This window comes from Sinohyriopsis cumingii, chromosome 11, assembly GCF_028554795.1.
Source record: "Sinohyriopsis cumingii isolate HCF-2022 chromosome 11, ASM2855479v2, whole genome shotgun sequence".
NCBI lineage: Eukaryota > Metazoa > Mollusca > Bivalvia > Unionida > Unionidae > Sinohyriopsis > Sinohyriopsis cumingii.
The window spans coordinates 98,833,103-98,856,953 of record NC_142971.1 but is presented as its reverse complement, the minus strand read 5'-3'; the positions used below and the strand labels follow the sequence as shown (position 1 = coordinate 98,856,953).

The following is a 23,851-nucleotide window of genomic DNA, read 5'->3' as shown; positions in this document are numbered from 1 at the left end:
GTTAACAAATGGTATTACCTCCTCCAGTTTTTGTTGTTTTGGTGGAGAAGCTCCTCTCCTGTAATTACCAGCTGATTTTGGCCTGTATCTGACATTTTTGGCAAATTTGTCCTGGTTGCCAAGGAGGTAATAAGCATCATCATCTAGGCTTTGTTGGTAATAATTGGCCCCAAGGGTTGTAGCTGGTCCTGGAGTCCGCTTCTTACTCTGCAATGGTGGTTCTGTCTTTACAACTGGGAGGAAAATAAGACAAGGTCAAATATACTGAGGTTTTTGAGGTTGCAGTGAAAAATTATATACAGTAAAACTGTTCTTAAGAGACCGCTGCAATAAGACCACAATATAACATTATGGCCTGTCATGAGAGACTATAAGAATCTGCCTCGAGAGAAAAATTATTATTTGGCAGAAGGAGTTATTCTCTCTCTCTCTCTGCAATATTCAACAAAGATTGATATATTTTGTCTATATCATGAAAAAGTAGGCCATTTGTGAATGTCTAAGACAAACAATTACATCTAACATGAAGACAGTAATACTACTGTACTTTTTGTATCATTAGGATGTGTGAATTAATGAATTACATTTAACATCTAGATAGTAACTGTATCTGTAATTTCTTTATCATTACTGTGAATTAATGAATTACATTTAACATGAATACAATCATACTACTCTACTTTTTGTATCAGTAGTGTGAATTAATGAATTACATTTAACATCTAGATAGTAATAGTAAATGTACTTTTTGTATCATTATGCTGTGTGAATTAGTGAATTATATTTAACATGAAGACAGTAATACTGCTGAAATTTTTGTATCATTAAGATGTGTGAATTAGTGAATTACATTTAACATGAAAACAGTTACACTACTGCACTTTTTGTATAATTAGGTTGTGTGAATTAGTGAATTATTCATATCTGTAACATAAAATGTTTTTGAATTGCTTATTTGCTTGCATTGTGAAATACAGTACTATTCATATAACACTGACAGTTCTCTCATTGAATTTCCACATGAAGCTTGTGAAAATTCTTTTATAGAATTTGTTACACATTTAAAACACAATAACCTTAATGATGTCATCACTAACTTTAAGCATAGCTAACTTTTGCTGGACCATATGCAAAATAAACTGTAACACATTAAGCCTACATTCCTGCTATCTTTCTGGTTTCCTAACAGTGTGTACTAGAAACATTATATACAGACGAATCAATGAAAAGCAAGATGTTCACAGAAATCTATAAAAGCCCAGCACTACATGCATAAAAGCTCAAAGCAAACAATTTAAAAGACAACACACTTTTATCTAAAAGTGAACAAAAATACCTGGTTTGTGGTCATTGGTTGTGGAGTGATCAAGCTTGGCAGGATCACTGATGAGTAAACAGTTTTACTTGCATCAAGTTGCTGTACACTATTATCATTATTGCAAAGTGGGTTACAGAAAAAATACCAAATAGCGCAAGCCCATTGAAAACATGTTTTTGAAGTTCAAGCAATAACACAAATAGGTCTTGATGAGTTATCAATAATTAAAAACTAAAGCACTGGATGTTTGAGCGTCTCAATCACGTTTGCTTAAGACCACCAATCAATAACTAGAATACATAATCTGAAACTCACATTCATTCCAAAAACCAGTTTAAACTAATAGTTGTCATACTAGGTTTAAATTGATTTTTGGAGTGAATGTGAGATTTTTGCAATTCTAAATTATCTGAAATGCTTGTCTTATAACCATGGTCACCAAGAACAATCAGTTAGTTCAGTCTTTGGGAAACCCGACTATTCATATATTCCATTAAATGATGAAAAGATTCTGAAAACAAGCTTCACTTTCCTCAGCTTTTAAACATGCACTGTTATGATTAATGGTTTGATTTCCATTTAAGTCTCTTATGCTTTCAAGGAACAGGTTTTAGGCATGGATCAAAATGCCTGGAAACAATACTCAGACACTGGGAGGGCATGCTATACTTTCTGCTATGCTAACCAAAGTTAATCAGGATTCTCAAGGACATGAGCTTCCAACTCAAATATACATGAAATTCTAAAAAATGCACCTTTTCTCTCCTGAGTAATGTGTCCCCATAATATGCCTCATTTTCCCCATACCATTTTATATTTTGATCTGCCATGGCTACTCTGTTAAACAGCTAAAGGTCTGAGATAAGTAAACAGACAAGAGAATAATGTGACTAAGAAACAGTTAATTCTCATCACTATAGTTATCTTGTGAAAAGGATGGCTACTCTGTAATGACTTCAAAGAAACCAATGTTCTATTGAGAGTGTATGTAAGCACCTGCATTTTTTCAGCAAATAAATGATTATAGGGCATCATGGGATCAGTAAACACTTTTTAAAGAATGCAGAAATGTACATCAACTTGTAAAAATGAGTCAGCAAAATTTATTTTCATTTATCTTGAAATAGACATGAGAATAAGTGACACCAATACCAACAAAAGTCAGCAAATGGGCAAAAGTTCCACTTAACCTATTTAATTTAAGCATCAGTACTAACGATGGCATGAATTTTCATTTTGACAACAGTTCACATCTGCTGTCTCAAGCAATCTGCTGTCTCAAGCAATTTAGGTACCATATATGTACCAAGTTAAATTTATCTTTTCTACAGAGCCCACCTTTATTCCTTTGGGCCAACTCTTAAGCATTTAACACTGTTTATTAATTAATTTATTTAGATTAGTTTTTTCTACATGTATGATGCTTGGCACATTTTTTAATTCCTTCTTTGTTTCATTCAATGATAGTAATTTACTTTTATATACACAGTACAATGTAAAACAAGGTGTTTGCTCATTTAAATTTCTTTAAGTGTTAATTAAAAGATGCTATTTTACATGTAGAGAAAGCTTTAAAAAATCATTCATGGGCTTGAAACTAGCTGATGATTATATTGTTCTGGGTTATTTTTGTTTTAGTATTGTTGTTGAGGGTGCAAATTAAAAATTTACTTGAATGATATTTTAACATTCATTTCAGGGGCCCCAAGTGGCCGAGTGGTCTAAAGCGCTCACCGTTATGGATCACTGCCATCTCACCTCTGTCTGCGTGAGCTCGAGTCTCTGGCTCAGCTAACGTGGATACGTGAGAAAGCCTGCCAGTAGCTTCTTGTGGGTCGGTGGTTCTTCCCAGGGTTATTCCTCCACCAATTATACTGGCTGCCATGTATAGCCTATCTTGTGCTGAAAAATGGCATTAAATCCTACAACAACAACATTCATTTCCTCACAAATATTTATTTTTCTTTTTAGTCTGTTATTATAAATGGCTAATAATTAAATCTTGGCATAAATAAAATAATGATTATTATACCATATCAATTTTCTTTCTTTCCTTTTAAAAGTGATGGACTCCCAAATTTATGTCTGAGACTTTCTGAAATAGGCCAGGGACTCATGAGTTCCATGAGTGAAGTATCCAGGATTCCTTACACTGAAACTCTGTTGAGAGCCCCATTAATTATGCATGGTTTGTACAAAAGCATTTGCCATCCTGACTTTTCTACTATTATCTGTCTACTGATGCACCAATTTTTGTATTATTATCTTTCATTGTGAAAGTCAAAAGGTCATATCATACCAATCTCTCAGTTTATTTTCTTTTCAAAATAGAGATGCACCTGTAATGTTCATAAAGGAAGGACAAATTTGTGCAATTAATATTTTGCACTAACTGGTGTCAGCAAATGATTTCTGACATTCCCCCCCAAAAGTCAGAGAGTGAACTTTTTAAATTATCAATGTAACAAAGGTGGTTTCAGCAATGTAAACAGCTCTAATAACCTACAATATATTCTTTTAAAAAAATTAACCTATTTTATAAAAATTCAAACTTGATGGACCTGTTGCCTGTGATACAGAATTTCTTAAATGTGTTTCACCTGTCTCAACTCTAACCTGCTCCTTTGACTTACCTGTCTCACTTCTGACTTAATCCTCAGACTCACCTATTTCACCTTTGATCTACTCCATACACTCGCCTGTCTCACCTCTGACCTACTCCTTAGACTCATCTGTCTTACCTCTGACCTATTTCTTAGACTCAACTGTGTTACCTCTGACCTACACATTAGATTCACCTTTCCTCCCTCTGACCTACACCTTAGACTCACCTGTCTCACCTCTGACCTACTCCTTAGACTCACCTGTCTCACCTCTGACCTACTCCTTAGACTCACCTGTCTCACCTCTGACCTACTCCTTAGACTCACCTGTCTCACTTCCAACCAACTCCATTGATGCAAACCATTAACCTGTTTTTGCAACTTACAATAAAGTTTTGCATGTAAATCTAGATGCGGTGTGAAAAAAGTCTACTAATGCAAGCAGAAGATTTGGGCCTTTTTAAAAAGCTTAAACTGAAAGCTAATCATGTCAAGTGAACAGATAGATGAAATATATGGACAAAAATCTTATTTTTATTTATCATTTTAAACAACAACTGTTGCCAATGATACAAAAAGTCAGGTTTACACCTGTTTAAAATACATGTAAAGTCCAACCCTAGTAATCTGGACAAAATATGCAAATAAAACAGGCTGCATAAAACTAAATGAACAGTGAATGTGATGACCTTTGAATGACTTCTATGATTGTCTGAACTCATAAGTATGTATTAAAGCAATCATTGGGTAAAAGAACCAGAGAAACAAAACAGAAGTGCATATTGTCTACAATTCTCTATTAAATATGATAGGAAACCCATACATTGGGACTTCACACCAGCGGTTGGGGCCTGTTGCTCTGGGGTGGGTATAAAGGAGGCACTTTTGTAGGACTGCTGAGGTTTGAAGCTGGTGTGGTACTCTGAGTTCACCTGCAAACAAAGCAGAACAGGGACTGTGGTAAAAGCTAGCTCTCATGATCATTATATGAACGTGCTTTTGACCAAAATAACTAAACACCTTGGGTTTTACAAACACCAAGCATATTCTGAGAGCTGGAACATGGGTACATGTTATTTGAAGGCACCAAAATTAAACCTCTCTGACTGCTGAAAGAAAAGAAAATCCACACAAACATTAGAAATGCAAGGGCATACTACATAAAGCCAACATCCTTGTTTTTTCCAAAACAGGAATTAAGGGGTGTACTAGTGACAGCAAATAAAAACAACTCTACCAAAATATACAGCAAAACTTCCCATTGTGACCATTCCAATAAAGACCACTGTTTAATTCTGATTGCAGATGTACAGTCTAATTTGGTTCTATACCATACTACATACATCAAGACTCTCTGTAAGAGGTTATACTTAACTAAATAAATAAGGACTTTGTGTAGGAGTTTATGCTGCACAACATATGTAAAGGACTCTTAGCAGTAGGTGTTCCACATATAAACACTAAACTGCACTATGTACATAATGATGATCTGGAGCTGCTGTGTTTCAATGAAGGACAAAATGACCTATGAAAAGTTTAAATCATCTATAACAACATGTACATGTAAACAGTACTTACTTTTCCTTCATAGAAAGGCAATCACAAGAGTCATGTGCATCTTATCAGAAGCAACACAGTTGCATGCATACATTGTATCATGCACACATAATATGTATCAAAGTATAAATTTGGCAAATACTTTATCACCTCTGATTGTTATGTGCATTTAATTCATATTATGTGATTGACCTTTATCCATGATTCAGTGCAGCATTTTGGCCTACTGGACTATTATCATGATTTGCTTTCCTGATTTGTGTAATGATTATAAATGGTAAACAACATGTTTATAAAGTTTATGTTCAAGGCTTAAAGTTGTTTAAAATTTGATGGAATTTTCCATTTGAAAATGACCAACATCCTGGGCAAAGGGTAATTGTGTCTTGTGTCAAGTGAAATTAGTATATAAAGGTTTTGTAAACAAAGTTTTCATTTCTGTTTTAAGTTCAGTCTGTGGAATTATTTACTTCTGTGTTTTAAATTATTCATTGGAATTACAAAGTGCTCCTTGACTACATGGACTAAGAACTACTTTGGGATTATTGTGAATACATTAAAAGACATTCTGGATTACATCAAGACTATTGGTATATTAGCACATTTAAAACAATTGATGCACATGCACATTTAAGATTACTGGAATTTATTCAGAACACTTAATACTTTTGGATTTGTGATAGAGCATTTAGGACTATTTGGGATTTATTCATAATACTGTAAGTGTCATTTGAATGTTCAATTTCTATTCTAGGGAACTAAATTATTTGTTGTATTCTACTAAACGTTTTGGTTTTGCTTTCTTTCTCATTTGTTACACAGTTTAAGACCTAGAATAATAACATGATATGGAAAACTCTCAGAACATAACTCCTGATCTGTCACTGCAGGATGTGCCCACAGATCAGGTTTTATTCTTCATTCACCTGCATAGAGCATAATGCCTGTTACTACATGATATACCTACAGATCAGTTTTATGCCATACAACTAAAATCATTTGCAGAACAATCAGTGCATACCATGCTATGCTGGCTTATCATGCAGTGCCTCAATAGGGTCTATATTTAAATAATTCTATATTCACAAATTTGACAGTAGTTCCAAAAACAAGTAAATAATGGTAACAATCAAACTTTGGTGGCATAGTTTTCTACAATTATGAAAAAATAATCCATCATTAACTAGAAATCGATTTAATGATCCTATTTTTTAACATTTGAGATTGATATACCGTATCTATGGCTCAAATACTTACAAAATACAGATTGAAAAACATACAGTAATATTGATTATTTTAGTAGTCCAATTAATGTTCATGCATATTTTAGATACCTGACATGAAAAGGGTATATGCACTGTTCAAATCAAAACTGAATACTAGAGCAAATTAGCCTAACAACAGCTTTAGGAAATTAGTGATTTTTTTGTATGCAAAACAGTTCAAGTACAAATATTTTAATAGCCTTCTTTTTACTTTTGGCTTCTCAAAGTATGTGCTTCTGTTAAATAATGTCAATGCAGCTTAGTTCAAATTAATAAGAAAATAGGATCACTTAGTGACAGGAAGCTAAACCATCCTATTATCTTCCAAAAACAAAAATATATATTTTAATACATTTTAAACAGAAGTGAATCCTAAAAAAATTTAAACCTGTACTATATTACCATAGATCTTTATTTGTACATTTTTAAACAATTTTTTTTGAAAATGAATTATTACTCAGTGGTAATTCTGCATCACAGTTTACATTTTTGTATACCTATGTATTAACTGGTGGGAACTTACATGATTTCAGAGGGGCCTAACAATGCAAATTTGTAAAACTTGAAAATGGAGTTATTTTTTAAGTATTATTGATGAGTTATGACATACTGACATGTGGAAATGATGGGGAACACTAGTATCTTACCAGACAAAAACCATTAACCTGATTTACAAAATCTTACAAAGACCCACGTAGGTCACAATCTCACTTGTGTGGCTAATATCTGCCTAACATTCAAATACAAGATCAGCTGGCCAAAATTATCAAAAATCTGAAGAAATTTAATCCAATGCTGTTGACAGTGTATATGTTACAAAAACAACTGTTTCAATGGTTCAACATTTTTTATCTTCCTTCATCCCATATGTTATTATTTGTCAAGTACTGAAAGAATGCTGCATCACGATAGTCAGAGTGGGTCAAAATTATGTTAAGCAGAGTTTGGAAAAATAAGATAATAATGTTAAAAAAAATCTATTTTTAGTCATGACCACCATAATTGCTAGTGGATCAGCTCCATTGCCATAAATGCAACAGACTTTCAAGCTATGACACTTTCTGACAATTTTGGTCTATTTCTGTGAAGTGGAATTTTAAAATAAATTATTATAAGTTTTCTTTGACAGCAGAAACATATTTAATGGCATGTTGGTTTCATTTCTATAAGCTTAAAAAGAAACTTTTACCAATATGCTTTCAGCCAAACTTCATTAAATACATATAGTTCTAATAGTTTTTTCAGAAGCTATTCAAAGGATTTTCTGCTTTTAGTAACAGTGGTAGCATGAAATGGCAAATAAACATCAATTGTACAAATCTTAAAGCCATTCCTGCTGAAATTTATTCTTTGTTTCAATTTTGGTCAAATTATGATGGGCAGTTTCCAAGAAGAAATCTGTTAAATGTTGTTGTAATTTATAGTAATGGTGACTATATTTGAGAGATTATAATCATTTGTACAAATTCCAAAAGGCCTTTATGTCAGGATGCTTTCTCAAAAATGACATTAAAATTGATCCAATTAATCTGAGTTGTATTCTGGAAAAAATTTAAAGGTTTGTATATTTTTAATAATGGATGCCATATCTGTGGGCAAACCAGCATCATGTGAACCAATTTTAAGATCATGCCAGGATGTTTTATTCCTTCAAAATAAGCCAAATTCTGTTCAACAGTTCTGGAGAAGTGATTGTTTAAAGGTTTTTCTATATTTAGTGACAGTGGCCATCTTTGACAGCTGATTGACATAATGTAAGCAAATTTTAAAGAGGTTCAAGCAAGAATGCTATTTGTCAAATCTAGTCAAACTTGACAGAGTGGTGTTTGAGAAGAAATTGCAAATTCAAAACCATTTTGAATGGATGATGCATGACAGATGACAAAACAAAAGATCATACCATCAACTCACTTGACTTCATGACCTGGTCAACTAAAAAATAATCCAGTAAACCTGATCTGGAGTACATTTATAGAAAATCTTTCCTGATTATTAATTTCAAATAAATTCATGAGATAAATCATTTAATAAGTTTAATCTGAAATAAGCACAAATGTAAAGTTGGATTTACATGTATCAAACATTGTTACAAAATTAAATTTTACCCAAAAAAACCTGAATTAAATCAAGACAACACATTACACTCATTTTATTAAGGAAAGGTAATAATAAGATAAAGTCAAAAAATCTTCCATCTGTAAAATGAACCAAGGAAAAAAATTACTTCTATATTTGTGAATATAATGATCTCATACATTTTGTTTATTAAAATATTTTCATTCAGGAGCACTGATTTGACATCACTGTAACTAGAATGAAATGTGCACAGCAAATCCAATCAGCATATACACCTCTCAGAACTGCAGACACTGAATGCAAATAATAAAATAAAGATGACCTTGTCACGAAGTAGGCAAAACCAAAACCTAGCAGCACAGTTTTAATAATGATTACTATGAAATGTCACATGAAAACATCTGCCTGGTTTTTTTCAGACTGATTACTAAGAAATGTCAGAGGAAAACATTTACCTGGTTTTTAATACTGATTACTAAGAAATGTCATAGGAAAACATTTACCTGGTTTTTAATACTGATTACTATGAAATGTCATAGGAAAACATTTACCTGGTTTTTAATACTGATTACTATGAAATGTCATATGAAAACATTTACCTGGCTTTTAATACTGATTACTATGAAATGTCATAGGAAAACATTTACCTGGCTTTTAATACTGATTACTATGAAATGTCATAAGAAAACATTTACCTGGTTTTTAATACTGATTACTATGAAATTTCATAAGAAAACATTTGCCTAGTTTTTTGTTTTTTCATATTGATTACTATGAAATGTCATAGGAAAACAGATGCATGTATCTGTCAGAACATCTTATTTAAATTTTGAGATTATGTTTGTTATTAAATTAATTCTGAAAATACAAAAAGTTTTCCGTTGATTTCCTTCTTCTATCAGGGCTTAATTTTTGCACAGCTTCATTATGATCATGGCAGAGAACAATATTTGTTCATTATTTTATCATTGCCTTACTATAGTTAAAAATTCATATTATTCTTTAATATCTAGCATAATACTTATTTTTAATGAAAACTTCTTGGGATAAAAAAAAATCAACATTTAGAAAGAAAAAAAAAACTTATTTTGATGGGATCTTCCTTTGTTATTCTTAATAAATGTATTGAAGTTAAACACCTCAAAACTGAAACCTCATATACCAGGATCCCCCTTAAGATCAAAACAAATTTTAGTCCCAAATTTTGTTTCCTTCATATCAACATTATTTCCCAATAAACCAAAACCCCTCAACTCCAAAAAAATTTCAATTCCAAATCTCAATTCAAACCTGGAAATAAATTTTAGCTGTTGAATTCCTGACACAAGCTGGAAGAGATTAATTATTTAGCCAGTACTGTAGCGGGCTAATCTGTGAAACAAAGACTCAGAAAATGTTCCAAGGGCACACAAGGTTAAAACAATACTTGGCACATGCACTAACATAGTTACGGCTGACAATAGGCTAATCTGAAGTCTTTGCACCATAAAAAAGAACCAGATTTTTCGGTGAATTATTAAATACTAAATGTCTGTAGCAAAGCCAATTAAGAAAGACTATGTTTTATCTACTTATTTACTAACTGTGTTTGATGCTATTCATTTGTATATATGATTAACAGAACATTGTTTGCTTGTTTATGTATGCATGTGGCTTATTTTGATACTTTGCCAACAGAGACTAACAAAGCAGTATTCTAAAAGTCAGATACACTCAGTAATGCAAGCTGATGTTTTGGACCTTGTACAGAGATTTAAAAAATTTCACTCTTGCTAGATTGAGTATTATTTGGCAAAATAGATGGAGTCATTAACACAAGCCATATTAGTTAAAGAAAAATGTAAGAGACAACAGACAAGGTTCCATGCCTTCACCAAGCCTTTCTCTTGAACTGTGAATATTAGGAATTATACAGAGTAGTTAAACATTGTTGAGTATCATTCATAATTCCAATGGACTTATAGTCAAGTTACATATTTATAACATTACTCAGATGTTTATTGTGATGACGACTGGATATGGTTTTCAGAACAAATGCATATTATTCACCAATTCTTCACTAATTACATGTATTTTTTAAAAAAAAACATCTTTCTTAATTTGGTGCACTCTTACATGCACAGACACTGATGCTCTCACAATTACATTCTCTTACTGCATAAGTGCCTAGTAAAATCTTTTTTCCCCCCACATCTATAAAAAAACTTAGTAAACCAAACACTTTTCAAAACTGAAAACAATTTGGGTCCCAGAGGTTTCTGTTTTGAGAGGTTTCATTGTATATTCTAATGCCTTATTAGCATTAATTTAATTCTGTGATTGGATAACTGGAACCTGACTTAACACGCTTTCAAACAATCTAAACACCACTTTATATAAATGTTACCCTTTCTAGAACATGCAACAATCACTGAGAATATGTTTTGATATTTTTAGTATAGTTTTCATTCATGGAAAAGTTATTTCATTTGTGATTTTTCATTTTATTTTATTTTCAAAATCTTTTATGAAAATATATTTAAACTTTTCACTGACTTTATGTATTGTGTTACTAAGAATGTAACCCAATACACATCATAAATTAATTCAACCATGTCTTAGTGAAGGCTATTATTATTATTATTATGTTTGTTTTTGTGCATTTCCATAAATACTGTATGCATGCAATGTCTATATCTACATGTGGAGCACTCCAAAAGCAAACAAAAGCAAGAGCCCATGCTCGGTGATGAAAAGAAAATCATAGTCATCTTCCTCCAAAAAAATTTCAAAGACACATAAATATCAGTAGTAACTGACCTTTTTATTCGAGACAACCATCTAGAATAATTGTGAGGCATGGCTTTATCCAGCCAAAAAGGTTACTGAATAGTACCTAAGTATTTAAGTTAAGGTATTATAATTAACCTTTAATCACTAAGATGCAGTTCAGTGCCTCTTTGAGTCAATAATACATAACTTCCATTTTAAGTTACTTAATCAAAAACAGGTATAAATGAGTTGTGGGTAAATTGCTCACATAAATATGCCACTGGCTGACCCATGGCCAACCCCAATACCCATGATGGCAATTAGTCTCTACTACTGTCCCCTGACTCCCTCACATCCCACACCAATACCCATAATGGCAATTAGTCTCTGGTACTGTCTCCTGGCTCCCTCACATCCCACACCAATACCCATAACAGAAACTGTCTGCTGACAATCTCATATCCCACTCTAATACTCATAGCAGAAGCTGTCTCCAGGGTCCTCATATCCACCTCAACACCCATAACAGAAACTGTCTCCATCCCTCACATCCCACCCAAATACCCATAGCAGAAACTGTTTCCTGACAACCTCACATCCTAAACAATACCCATAACAGAAACAGTTTCCATACTCCCTCACACCCCACCCCAATACAAACAGCAGAAAATGTCTCCTGGCTCCCTCACATGGAAAATAACTTTGAGAATTATAGTCAAAATTAGCCATCAGAAGAATGACTGAATCCACTGACTAGCCAAACTCTTACAAATGAAAGGAAACAATATTATCTCAAATCACCTTGACCTGTAATCTAACCTGACATAATTGTACATAAACCCAGGGATCGTCCTGGGCTTCGCCAATGTCGCAAATTGCGATATTTTTTCCTTATTGGCGACAAAAATATCCCATCTGGCGATTTTTTTGGCGACATACTTTTTGGTTATTTAATTTGTACATACAATCATGGATTTGGACTGGATAAATTAAAAGGGAGAATGAAAGGAAGCCACAAACTTGACTAAGCAATGCATTGGAATCAATCTGTTACACAAACGATCCTTTGTTCGTATTGACAACCCCATCTTTACAGTGCACTGTTACATCATAATCTGCTTATGCCGACATCTGGGCTGAGTGCTGTATGCTGCGATACAGTCAATCATGCTATCGCACTATACCTACAACTGACTGACTTCTGAAGACGCGAACAGAACAGATACAATTAATTGTATGGCTAATCCTTCTGTTTTTTTTTTTTGTTTTTTTTTTACATATACCAATACAATAGTTTTGCTGAACCTTCATAGAAAACTGATAACCTTTGAAGTACCGACTACTGTGTATAAATACAAAGCAAATGGAAAAAATCTCAATCACAATTATATCTGTCGCCAGTGCAGCATTTTACTCATTGATCTTTTCCTTTTGCCATCAATTCCGTGTTACGGCTGCAGAGACTTAAACTCCGCAACAAGAAATAGCAACAAAAAAAAAACCGGTTTTGCATAATTAATAATAATTATTTATTTCTCAAAATACAGGCGTGAAAGAATCCCTAAACTGGGTGTGCATTTATGCTTATATATATGGTCCAATATTGCCAGGTGTTGACTCCTGTAAGTTTCATTCGTGGGAATGGTGATCCTATTTTGCTTGTCGAGAAAATTTATACAGCATTCAGTGATCATTCTTGGGATTTAGGAAGCAATTCGCTACAAGCTTTGTGAAGCTAGCCACAAGGGGGGGGGGCTGCTGAGAGACTACTGGTGTCACCAGTCAGCACTGTAGACTGTAAACGTGGATTCAGTAAGATGAACCTCATAAAAATTGACATCAGAAATAAGCTCTGCATCTCATCTCTCAAGAATTTAATGAGAATCCGCATGTACAGATGTGAAAAATTAGACTTTGAAACTGCATTCAACAAGTGGGCAACCCTAAAATCGCGACGGATCTTCATGTAACACTTTGTAACATTTTGTTAATGCTTGTTGTAATTAAAGTATTAACTAACCCATCTTTTGTAATTTTCATTGCCTGTTACATTAATAGACTAAATTAACACTTGGAAAAATGTACACTACTTGCTTTGGCGACACCTTTTGAAAATTGGCGACAAATTATTGAGGTTGGCGATTTTTTTGGCGACAGCTTTTTAAAAGCCAGGACCATCCCTGTAAACCATTTCAAAAGCTGAACTCCAGTCACCTTGAGATCTGAAATTTTGACCATCAATGAAATCAAAAGCTCTCCATGTTGTTCAGCTGCAGATGTGTGTGTGTGTGTGTGTATGTATGTGTGTGTGTTAAAGGCTGCTACTGTCCATGTGCAGTACAGTCATGAAGTGTGATGAAATTGGGGTCCCATCTAAGCCAAATTACATTCTAACATGCAGAAACCAAGATTTAAGTGCAATGACTATGTCACACACTGCATCCAACAGTAAGTAAAAAAGGCCAATCTTGACAAAAATAAAGGTTGCATAGTCATTGGCCAGTATGTGGCTCTTTTGATAAGGACCATAAAGCAACAAAGTTGTAAAGGTCAGAAACTGTGAGACTAATTATGGTCAAAAATTGTGACAGATGCTGGAAACATTAAGAATCCCATACATTGTCACCATCTAGGAAGCAATGGAATGATATAAAGCAATGACATTACCATCTGTATTATCTTCAACTTTACTAAATGCCAAATATTTTGGCTAATCATAACAGATATAAAAATTTGGAAATACCAAATCTTTAACCTGGATACTTGCATCAAAGAGACTTTTGTTGTAAAAAATAAGGTACAAGACGCAAAATCTTTCCATAAAGCAAACTAAATGTATGTTAGGTATAGCAAATATTTCAAGCTATAAACATCAAAAAAGCTGGTCTCTGAAATTTTTCTTTCCTCCATCAACACTCAACAAGCCTGAAACCAAGGCAAACATATTAGCATGAATATCTGCAAAACAAGAAGCACATGGTGATATGAGTGACATCTGAGGAACTGAGTGTATACACACTGCTTAGTTGAGCTGATGACAATCCAGCACTGATGGCTTTTTGTTCTGCACTTGGCTGGAAGCTTCGACTCTTGTAGGAACCTTGCCACTTATAGTGAGAGTCATATTCTGAATGGCCCTAGAAAAAGAATACATGTCTGGTTATGACATCATATCAATGGTCATGTCTAAGTTAGGGAAAATGAAAATGCAAAACATTTGCATACACACTTATATTCAAATAGGTAAACACAATATTGTTTATTATCATCACTAAATAAGAACAAATAAATATCTGCATAAAAGAGAAAGCATGGATGATCAAAATATTATCATAATCAAACTTTTTATAATGGAAGATCTTTATATAATCACTGAGTACCACTACACATATAAATACCTTATATAATCACTGAGTACCACTACACATATAAGTACCTTATATAATCACTGAGTACCATTACACATATTAATACCTTATATAATCACTGAGTACCACTACACATATAAATACCTTATATAATCACTAAGTACCACTACACATATAAATACCTTATATAATCACTGAGTACCATTACACATATAAATACCTTATATAATCACTGAGTACCACTACACATATAAATACCTCATATAATCACTGAGTACCACTACACATATAAATACCTTATATAATCACTGAGTACCACTACACATATAAATACCTTATATAATCACTGAGTACCATTACACATATTAATACTTTATATAATCACTGAGTACCACTACACATATAAATACCTTGTATAATCACTACACACATAAATACCTTATATAATCACTAAGTACCACTACACATATAAATACCTTATATAATCAATGAGTACCACTACACATATAAATACCTTATATAATCACTGAGTACCACTACACATATAAATACCTTATATAATCACTGAGTACCACTACACATATAAATACCTTATATAATCACTGAGTACCACTATACATATAAATACCTTATTTAATTACTGAGTACCACTAAACATATAAATACCTCATATAATCACTGAGTACCACTACACATATAAATACCAGAAAAACTGTATCTCAGTACTTGAAAAATGGTTTTACATAAAGACAAACACATCTTCATAGTATATATCTGAGAATATATTGAAGTCAGTAGTAGTAAAATAGAAAAAGTCTTTAAAATATATTTTCTTTAACTTTATTACCTTTTAAAAATGGCTGAATTACGCCTAAAGGCTAGTCATTTTTGAAAGAAATTATCCTTAAATATTTAAACTTACATGAATAAAAAACATTTTGTGCAAAGTCTGAAAACCAAATAAATAACTGTAAAGACCACACATACAAATATGTTAACTATAACAGAGTTTTTTCATGTCATTTCATAGCTTAATCAAACTTGATAATACACTGTATGCTATTGAAAATAAAGTCCTTAGTGATGAAATATAACAGACCAACAATTTTAGTCTTTTAAATCTGAAAAATGACAAATAAAGAGATTATATTGAAGGGAGACATTATATATATATATATATATATATATATATATATATATATATATATATATATATATATATATATATATATATATGATGCTTTTTAAGAGTAACCGAGTTCAAATATGGCAGATCTATAAAAAAATTATTTTTTAATATTCCTATTCCATATCACAAAACCCTATATTTGTTCTTTTTATAAATATATTACATCAGTAATGAAAAACTACATTTAAAAGTATGACCATCACAGAGTTTGGTACAGGTATTGTCATAGATTCACTGTAAGAGTCATTTTGTAAACAACATATTAGACAGCTAATTTTTGTCTATAATTGTAGATTATATTTTAAGATCATTATTACTGTATATAAGCATGTTTATTGTGAATAAATTTGAGTTCAGGAAATTGTTTTTCACCTTAGGAATTCCTGATCTACCTGATATTTGCCATGTTCTTTAACAAACTTTAAGTGAAAGACCTGACCTTATTTACAACTGAGAATGTTCTGGAAATGAACTTTTGACCTTTATCCTGGTCCTCTCATTTTGTCTTAGAGTTCTAATGTTAAGGTTGTTTACCATAGAATTATTTACTCTTATCATAACATCATAGTGAAATCAGTCTTTTAGTTGTGTTTCAGTTAATATTTGAGAGGATTTATTTATTAAAGTATTGATTGGAATTACAAAGTCCTCATTAATACTTTTGAACTAAATCACTACTTTGGGATTATTGTGAATTTATTTAGAGACATTCTGGATTATACAACTGTGATACATCAAGACTATTTGTCATAGAATAAGGCAAGAAATTAATTTGGTAATGCCATAAAACAATTTGGGTAATTGGTTTCTTAAATGCAAACAGCATTACCTAGTGTAGTTCATTTTTGTAATTTATTTTCTTTGGTGACTGGGCAATACATACATCTCACCTAAGGTTGCTCATGGTGAGATACCCATATAGCATGATGTGCATAGGTACTGTACCCCTGGTCATGTACATTTTTTTCTGTATTTATAGGAGACGTATGATCCTAAGCCGCACAGTGATTTCTTGGATCTTGTCAAGGAGTGTCAAGAGTGTCAATACTCTTTCAACTTACTACAACCTTAGAGGCAAGTGTTAAATAATATACAAGTCAATTTTGTAACCATACACACACACACACACACACACACACACACACACATATATATATATATATATATATATATATATATATATATATATATATATATATATATATTAAATGTCTCCCTTCAATATAATATCTTTATTTGTCATTTTTCAGATTTAAAAGACTAAAATTGTTGGTCTGTTATATTTCATCACTAAGGACTTTATTTTGATGTAAAACAATGTGCTTGCATGTATTCCTCTCTGCATATAGTTTATTTCTTGTTAAGACCAGCTTGGTATATTTATAGCTGGTGGACGGAAGAACCAGAATGGTGATGGCATGACCTGCACTGTGGCAGCATAGCCACCGAACTAAATTCAGATGACTGTGTATCTGTTACTACATGACTGGACGTATAGGATAGGAATTCATGAGAAGTTCAAGGAATAATGATGTTTCCAAACTCTGAATAAGGGGTTTCGTTTACAAGGATGTTTGCTAGCATGAACCATACTTATTTTTCTTTGCATCATATGAATGTGTAAACCAGGCTTATTCCTTTGTATCATATGGTTGTGTAAACCAGGCTTATTCCTTTGTATCATATGGTTGTGTAAACCAGGCTTATTCCTTTGTATCATTTGGTTGTGTAAACCAGGCTTATTTCTTTGTATCATATGGTTGTGCAAACCAGGCTTATTCCTTTGTATCATATGGTTGTGTAAACCAGGCTTATTCCTTTGTATCATATGGCTATGTAAACCAGGCTTATTCCTCTGTATCATTTGGTTGTGTAAACCAGGCTTATTTCTTTGTATCGTATGGTTGTGTAAACCAGGTTTATTTCTTTGTATCATAGGATTATGTGAATCATAATCTTTTCATTATTGTGGATGTATGAACCATATTCATATTTTTTTACATATGAGTCTGTTTTCTTTTTATAACATGTTTTTTATGGTAGTCTTATATCAAATGTAGCGGGTGGATTTGTGAGTCTACTTGCGTATGTATTGTCGTGAACATTTATTTTTCATTTCATAAACTTCCATTCACTTACACTGTGTCATTCCATTCACTTACTCAGTCCAAAAATCCATTACCACATCAACACTATTCCAGGCTACTCAGGTACTGTCCATACACCAGTACATTTAAGATTGGAATTCTCTTGACTGACTAGATATTTTTGGACTTGATGACTATTTTGGGATTTAATTCATACTACTGTAAGTTCTTTTTAAATTTTCAGTTTGTATTCTACAAAAATAAATTATGTGTTGAATTTTACTAAACTTATTGGTGTTTGCTCTTTTCTATTACTTGGTTTAACACCATAGAGGAATTTGCAATAGGTAATGATCTTTCAGAAATATAAGAAATTAAAACTACATGTACGAACATTACACCTACAGTCAACATAGTAACTGAGAGATTAAGGGGAAAAAAGAAATCATGACAATTTGTGTGCATTCAAACATAAATGTATGATACCAGCTTATTTTCTAACTTTTATAAAACATAAGCCAAGTTGACAAAATAAATTCAGCATCTTTCTAGTCAAAATTAGTAAAATGAACTCCTCAAAAATAAACTTCAGTTCTCTAAAATTGTACACTGAGAGATCTCACCCACTTTAAATGTAACTCTTAATCTTCTAACACATCATGTTCTACTTGATATTTGGTTTCTTGCTTCTCCATCATAAATCCAAAAAGCAATGATTAATGAAGATATGTGTTTTCAGTTCAAATTTCTTCACTCTGTAAAAGGGATTGACTAATTTTTAAAAAATATTCTTCTTCTTTCCCTCATTCGCTTTCTCTCTCTCAAGCTCACTCACTCATTTTTCCCTGATGATTGTTTAAATGGTTATGGTAAATCTAAACCCATTTTACAACATCTAAAAGGATTAATGATTTGATCATTTTTAATACATACACATCTCATGCTCATCTGGCCTGTCAGAAACAATCCTACATGGCACAGTGAGAGGAAAGAGAAAACAAGGCAGAGAAAAGAAACCATTGGAAAATAACATCAAAGAGTTGACAGGCATGGACTTTGCAAAGTCCCATAGAGCAGTTGAGAACAGGGTAAAATGGAGAGGAATTGTCTCAAAGTCATCAGTGGCACCCCTACGGCCACCCAGGTTATGGGAGATTAGAATGAAATGAATATGTTTGGACAAAACCCAGAATGATCTATAGGCCTACTATGCAATACACAATGCTCCTTGGTCAGACATATATAATCCAGTTCATCAGATCCTTTTATTATGCATTTTTCTTCATTTACAAATCAAACAAGAGCTTAAAAAAATCTCTGATTTTCATCACAATCTGTGATTCTATACAAAATCCATGATATTACCGGTAACCTTAAATCACTTCAACATTACTGGCTGGTCATTTTGGTCTAAAATGACATCACAGATAACAGCAAAAATGAAGCCTTAGTCAATTAAGGAAACACAGTTTATAATATCTTAACAATCTAGGTCTTCAATAATTTTAACAATTTCAGGAATTTGGAAGCAAACAAATTTACCAAGCAAACACAATGTTTTAAAGATTTAATGAAAACTTTACCTTATGAAGACTTTCTCTAAGGCTGACCTTTAAGACATATTTTGATATTTTCTTTCCTTGAAGAACCATAAAAAAGATTTTATTTTAATGAATGTTTGTAAGGAAACATATCTTATATATACATTTTTCATAGCAAAATCTTATTTTATTCACAATCTTTAGGGGTATTTATTTAAATATATACTGGATTTGTATTGTTCTCCTGCATTAAAATCCCTTTTTAAGACAGTTTTGGGGAGAATAGTGGGGTTTTAATATGGTTAGCAAGGGTCATGCTACCAGCCAAAGTGGGGAACTAAGTCGCCTAAAAAATGTATACACTGCCTTCTTCTGTTAGGAAAGCGAAAATGACTTTGCCCTGTTTTTTTCAGAGATAAATTGACTGACCATACATTTGAGATGCTCCATTGTCGTAGCCAGGTTAATTCTAGTACTGTGTAATAGTGAAATATATTCATCAAGCCATCAGTAGCTAGGCCTAGTTTGGACATCAATTATGCCAACAAACTCTTGCACATTCACAGATATGTGTTTTGATATCTGATTCACCATTAATTCTTTCCCGAGTAAGTTAGCAACTATCAATCATGGCCCAATTTCAGCACATTATCCTTTAATGAGAAAAACATACAAACTTGTGTTTTGAAACTTGAACAACAGTGTGTAAATAGCAATACCGACAGGAATCCATGATCTGGATATTTTAATTATCTCATGTATACTATTTTGTCAAAACATTAGTCTGAAATTGTAAGTTAACCAGTAACAGGGAAATAATGGTGGACATCACTATGTTTGGGAAGTACCAGTTTATTAGTTTGTCTGTTTTTGTAAATCATCTGCCAAATATATGCAGAAAAATATACAAGTCATAGAAAGCAAAGTATAGGCATTATGTTATTTAAGATTTAACTTTAAAATGCAATTATGTAGGTCAGACAATGCTATGTTGTGGAATACGTGAGAAGCATTGTAAGGTCAAAGTTGTTTTCCGACTAGACCAACAAGTAGGTCTCTGCTTTTTTCTCTCCTGACAAAGCAGAGTGTTATCTAAGAGTAGTTACGGTAATGATTTATCCACAACGAAGAAATGAGGAAGAACAGTATGATCTGAAGACACGTGTACATTTGCCCTCATGTACATGGTACAAGGGTTGTTTCAAACGGGTTTAGAAATCTTTGAAAGTGCCATTATTGTCAACTTGTAGAAGGTATAAAAAAATTAAATATTGATTATGGGTAGTTGTTTAAGCATTTACTCATTTAAAATGTGTTACAATGTAGTTTCTATTATTATCTTTTAAAGTCATATGGCCAAAATAACTCAGAAAATGTTATACTTGAAAATAAAGTATTACTTAAATCCAATGTCAAATGCAAATATGAATACTGGGATATAGAGGGCATAATTCAAATAAGAGAACACACATTATATATATATATATATATATATATATATATATATATATATATATATATATATATATATATATATAACATTTCTTGCTTTGTGTCCACTCCTCCCTGTTCTGTCCAAAAGGAGAAGTCACTTCTCCCTACTATTTAAGTCTAGATTGACCCCTAGGTTAGCAATTGAATACTGAACTAAGTTAAAAAATGTAAATACAAAAAGTCCACAACAGAAAACTGAAATTATTTTTGGATGAAACATTTTTTCACAAATTCTTTCAATTTTGAAGTCAATGATCATACTTTCTTAGCAGTTAAATCCCAAACTGAAATAGTACTCAAATAAAAATCTACCTATTTGCAACTATGTTCCAATCTTCATCATTATGTAAGAGGATGCTTTTAACATATTGCAAGTTATTTAATATATATATATCGACTTTGAAAAGTATGCCAGAAGTAACAAATTTCAGTTTGTAACATGTTCTGTACCCATTAACATAACAATGTCATGCAAGCTATACCAAGCTGAACATGAACATGTGACCAGTCCATAGTACAAGTTACATGGGTCAAGCATGCATGTACTCAATTTAAATTAAATATAAATTCTTCTTTTAAAATGTAACACTAATTTTCTTTAACCAAAGTCTATTTCAATCCTGATTATTGAATGCCCTGCAGCTTAACTGTCACAAAGAAACTTCAGATAAAAATGATCTATTGCTATGGACTTTTACAACGGTGGCCAAATATTAAACTTGGGTTAAATTACGTTCGCGTTGAGTGGAATCATCACAATCAAGGGTATTATGAATTTGTTTATGAATATACGTAGCTTTCAGTGTGACATCACAGTGCATAACATTCAATCTAGATTGTAATGGATTTACTTTAGGTTCATTTCATCCAAAAATGTCTACATACTTTAACACTGATTTTACCATATGCACCCTTCGGAGTGTCTAAATAATGACCTTCCACAGGAATATGGATTTATACAAATCCAAATGATGTGAATACTTGCCACTTAAAGGAACATAGAATAAAATTCTAAAAAATGGCACCCATTACTGAAATAGTCAGTGTTGAATGTTTACATGACCCGTGTGACTTGTACTATAGTGTATGTTCAAAATGTCAGCAATAAAGATCAGTTTTCCAAAGGCTGTTGTTTCAGTTTTGAATTTACCTCCATCAAATCTGCATTTTCCTCTAAAATGAAATCTGGATTCAAGTCTGAACACACACACATATACATTTTGCAAAGTTTGTTAAAAGAACAAATCTTTCAATTTAAGAAAAAATAGTGATATACGAAATTTCGCATTTAGTATGGCAGTGTCACCTGATTATTAACTTTAGTATACTAGATTTTATCTGGGATTTTTCTCTGAACAGTTCAACTTTCAAATTTACCGGTACATAACAAAACCAGTCCAAACATGTCTTTGTTAACGCAAAGTGTAATGGAGATCATAGCAATACCTTGCGTACAGTATGTGTGCGTGTGTGTGTCTGTGTACAATTAGAAAACTCGCGATTCATGCAATATTCCTGCATTATCTGCAAATAAGTGCACATATACTGGAGTGCTTTACGCTTACAAGATCTTCTTTAACTGTTAACATGCAGCATTTGGCTATATAAAGTAGCCAAGGACATACATACTGATCTAATTTGAGAAACATTATTTGATTCTAGGTTCTATACTTCCTTTAGGATTGTACCATGCTGCCCTATTCCATTAAAATACCTTAATGTACGACGGCATGCTGGTCAGGTGCGTGTTTCAATCCTGAAGAATCATGCAAACTTTTGAAAACTTATTTGGGGACCAAACTTTCAACGCTCCAAAGTCGGAAGTAAACAATCACTAACTGCATTTGAAGCTTATCGGTATTTACCCTTAACTTTCAGTAGTAACCGACTTTTCTCTGAAAGCAGAGTTGGCATAGTGGTAACTCATTGGTTTCGTACTCTCGGACAAGAAGCACATGACCTGCCAGTGGAGTTTAATCAATCAGAGTTTATATGTATATTTTTGAATTAGAGCTATTTTACCGATCATAAGCAATAATAAAATAATTAGCTTAAGCAGTTGGTCATACACATACAATCATACAGTATTTTTAAAAGAATTTTTAACTACTTGTAAAAATCATGTTTCTATGCAAAACATTCATCCCTTTTCAATTTTCTATTCAAAACTTTAACAAAGAAAAATCAATTTACGTGAATAATTTCTAGGTCTACTGTGCATTTTCCTGTAACATTAAAATATGCATGCATAATGGCTGACAAATACACACTTAAGATACAATTTTACACGAATACAGGTTTAATAGCTACAATGACAAGCAGTTGTACAAGAATAAAGCAAAACGTACAGAATCCACACATACACGAAAGTGCTAATGTATTGTAGCATTTATACTATATGTATCACATGACCAATTAGTCACCTGTAACTGAGAAAGACAGCAAGTGCAGGGAAACGTAAAAAAAAAAAAGAGCGCAGGAATAAGAATTACTGGAAGTTGCAAATAAACTATGGAGCTAAAATCTATTAGTAAGAGAAACGAACGAAAACTAAAATCACTTACACCTGCGACAGGCTTGAAAGAAAACAAATTATACATGT

The 23,851-nt window shown here is 32.5% G+C and overlaps 1 protein-coding gene across 3 annotated transcripts in view; it reads right to left on the bottom strand.

Annotated features, from left to right (window-relative positions):
• Positions 1-23,084, bottom strand: part of LOC149789090 (stabilizer of axonemal microtubules 6-like) — a 124,474-nt gene extending 101,390 nt beyond the window's left edge. For 2 of the 3 annotated variants that reach the window (XM_089975286.1, XM_089975287.1), the window contains exons 1-3: positions 22,964-23,077; positions 14,590-14,707; positions 19-233 (exon numbers count right to left, since the gene is read on the bottom strand). In XM_089975286.1, the coding sequence (XP_089831412.1) occupies positions 19-233; positions 14,590-14,707; positions 22,964-22,981 (351 nt within the window). In that variant the 5' untranslated portion in view covers positions 22,982-23,077. Of the gene's footprint in view, positions 1-18; positions 234-4,744; positions 4,854-14,589; positions 14,708-22,963 lie in introns of all 3 variants that reach the window. The other variant, XM_089975288.1, reaches the window with a different exon arrangement.
• Between the last annotated feature and the right edge of the window lie 767 nt (positions 23,085-23,851).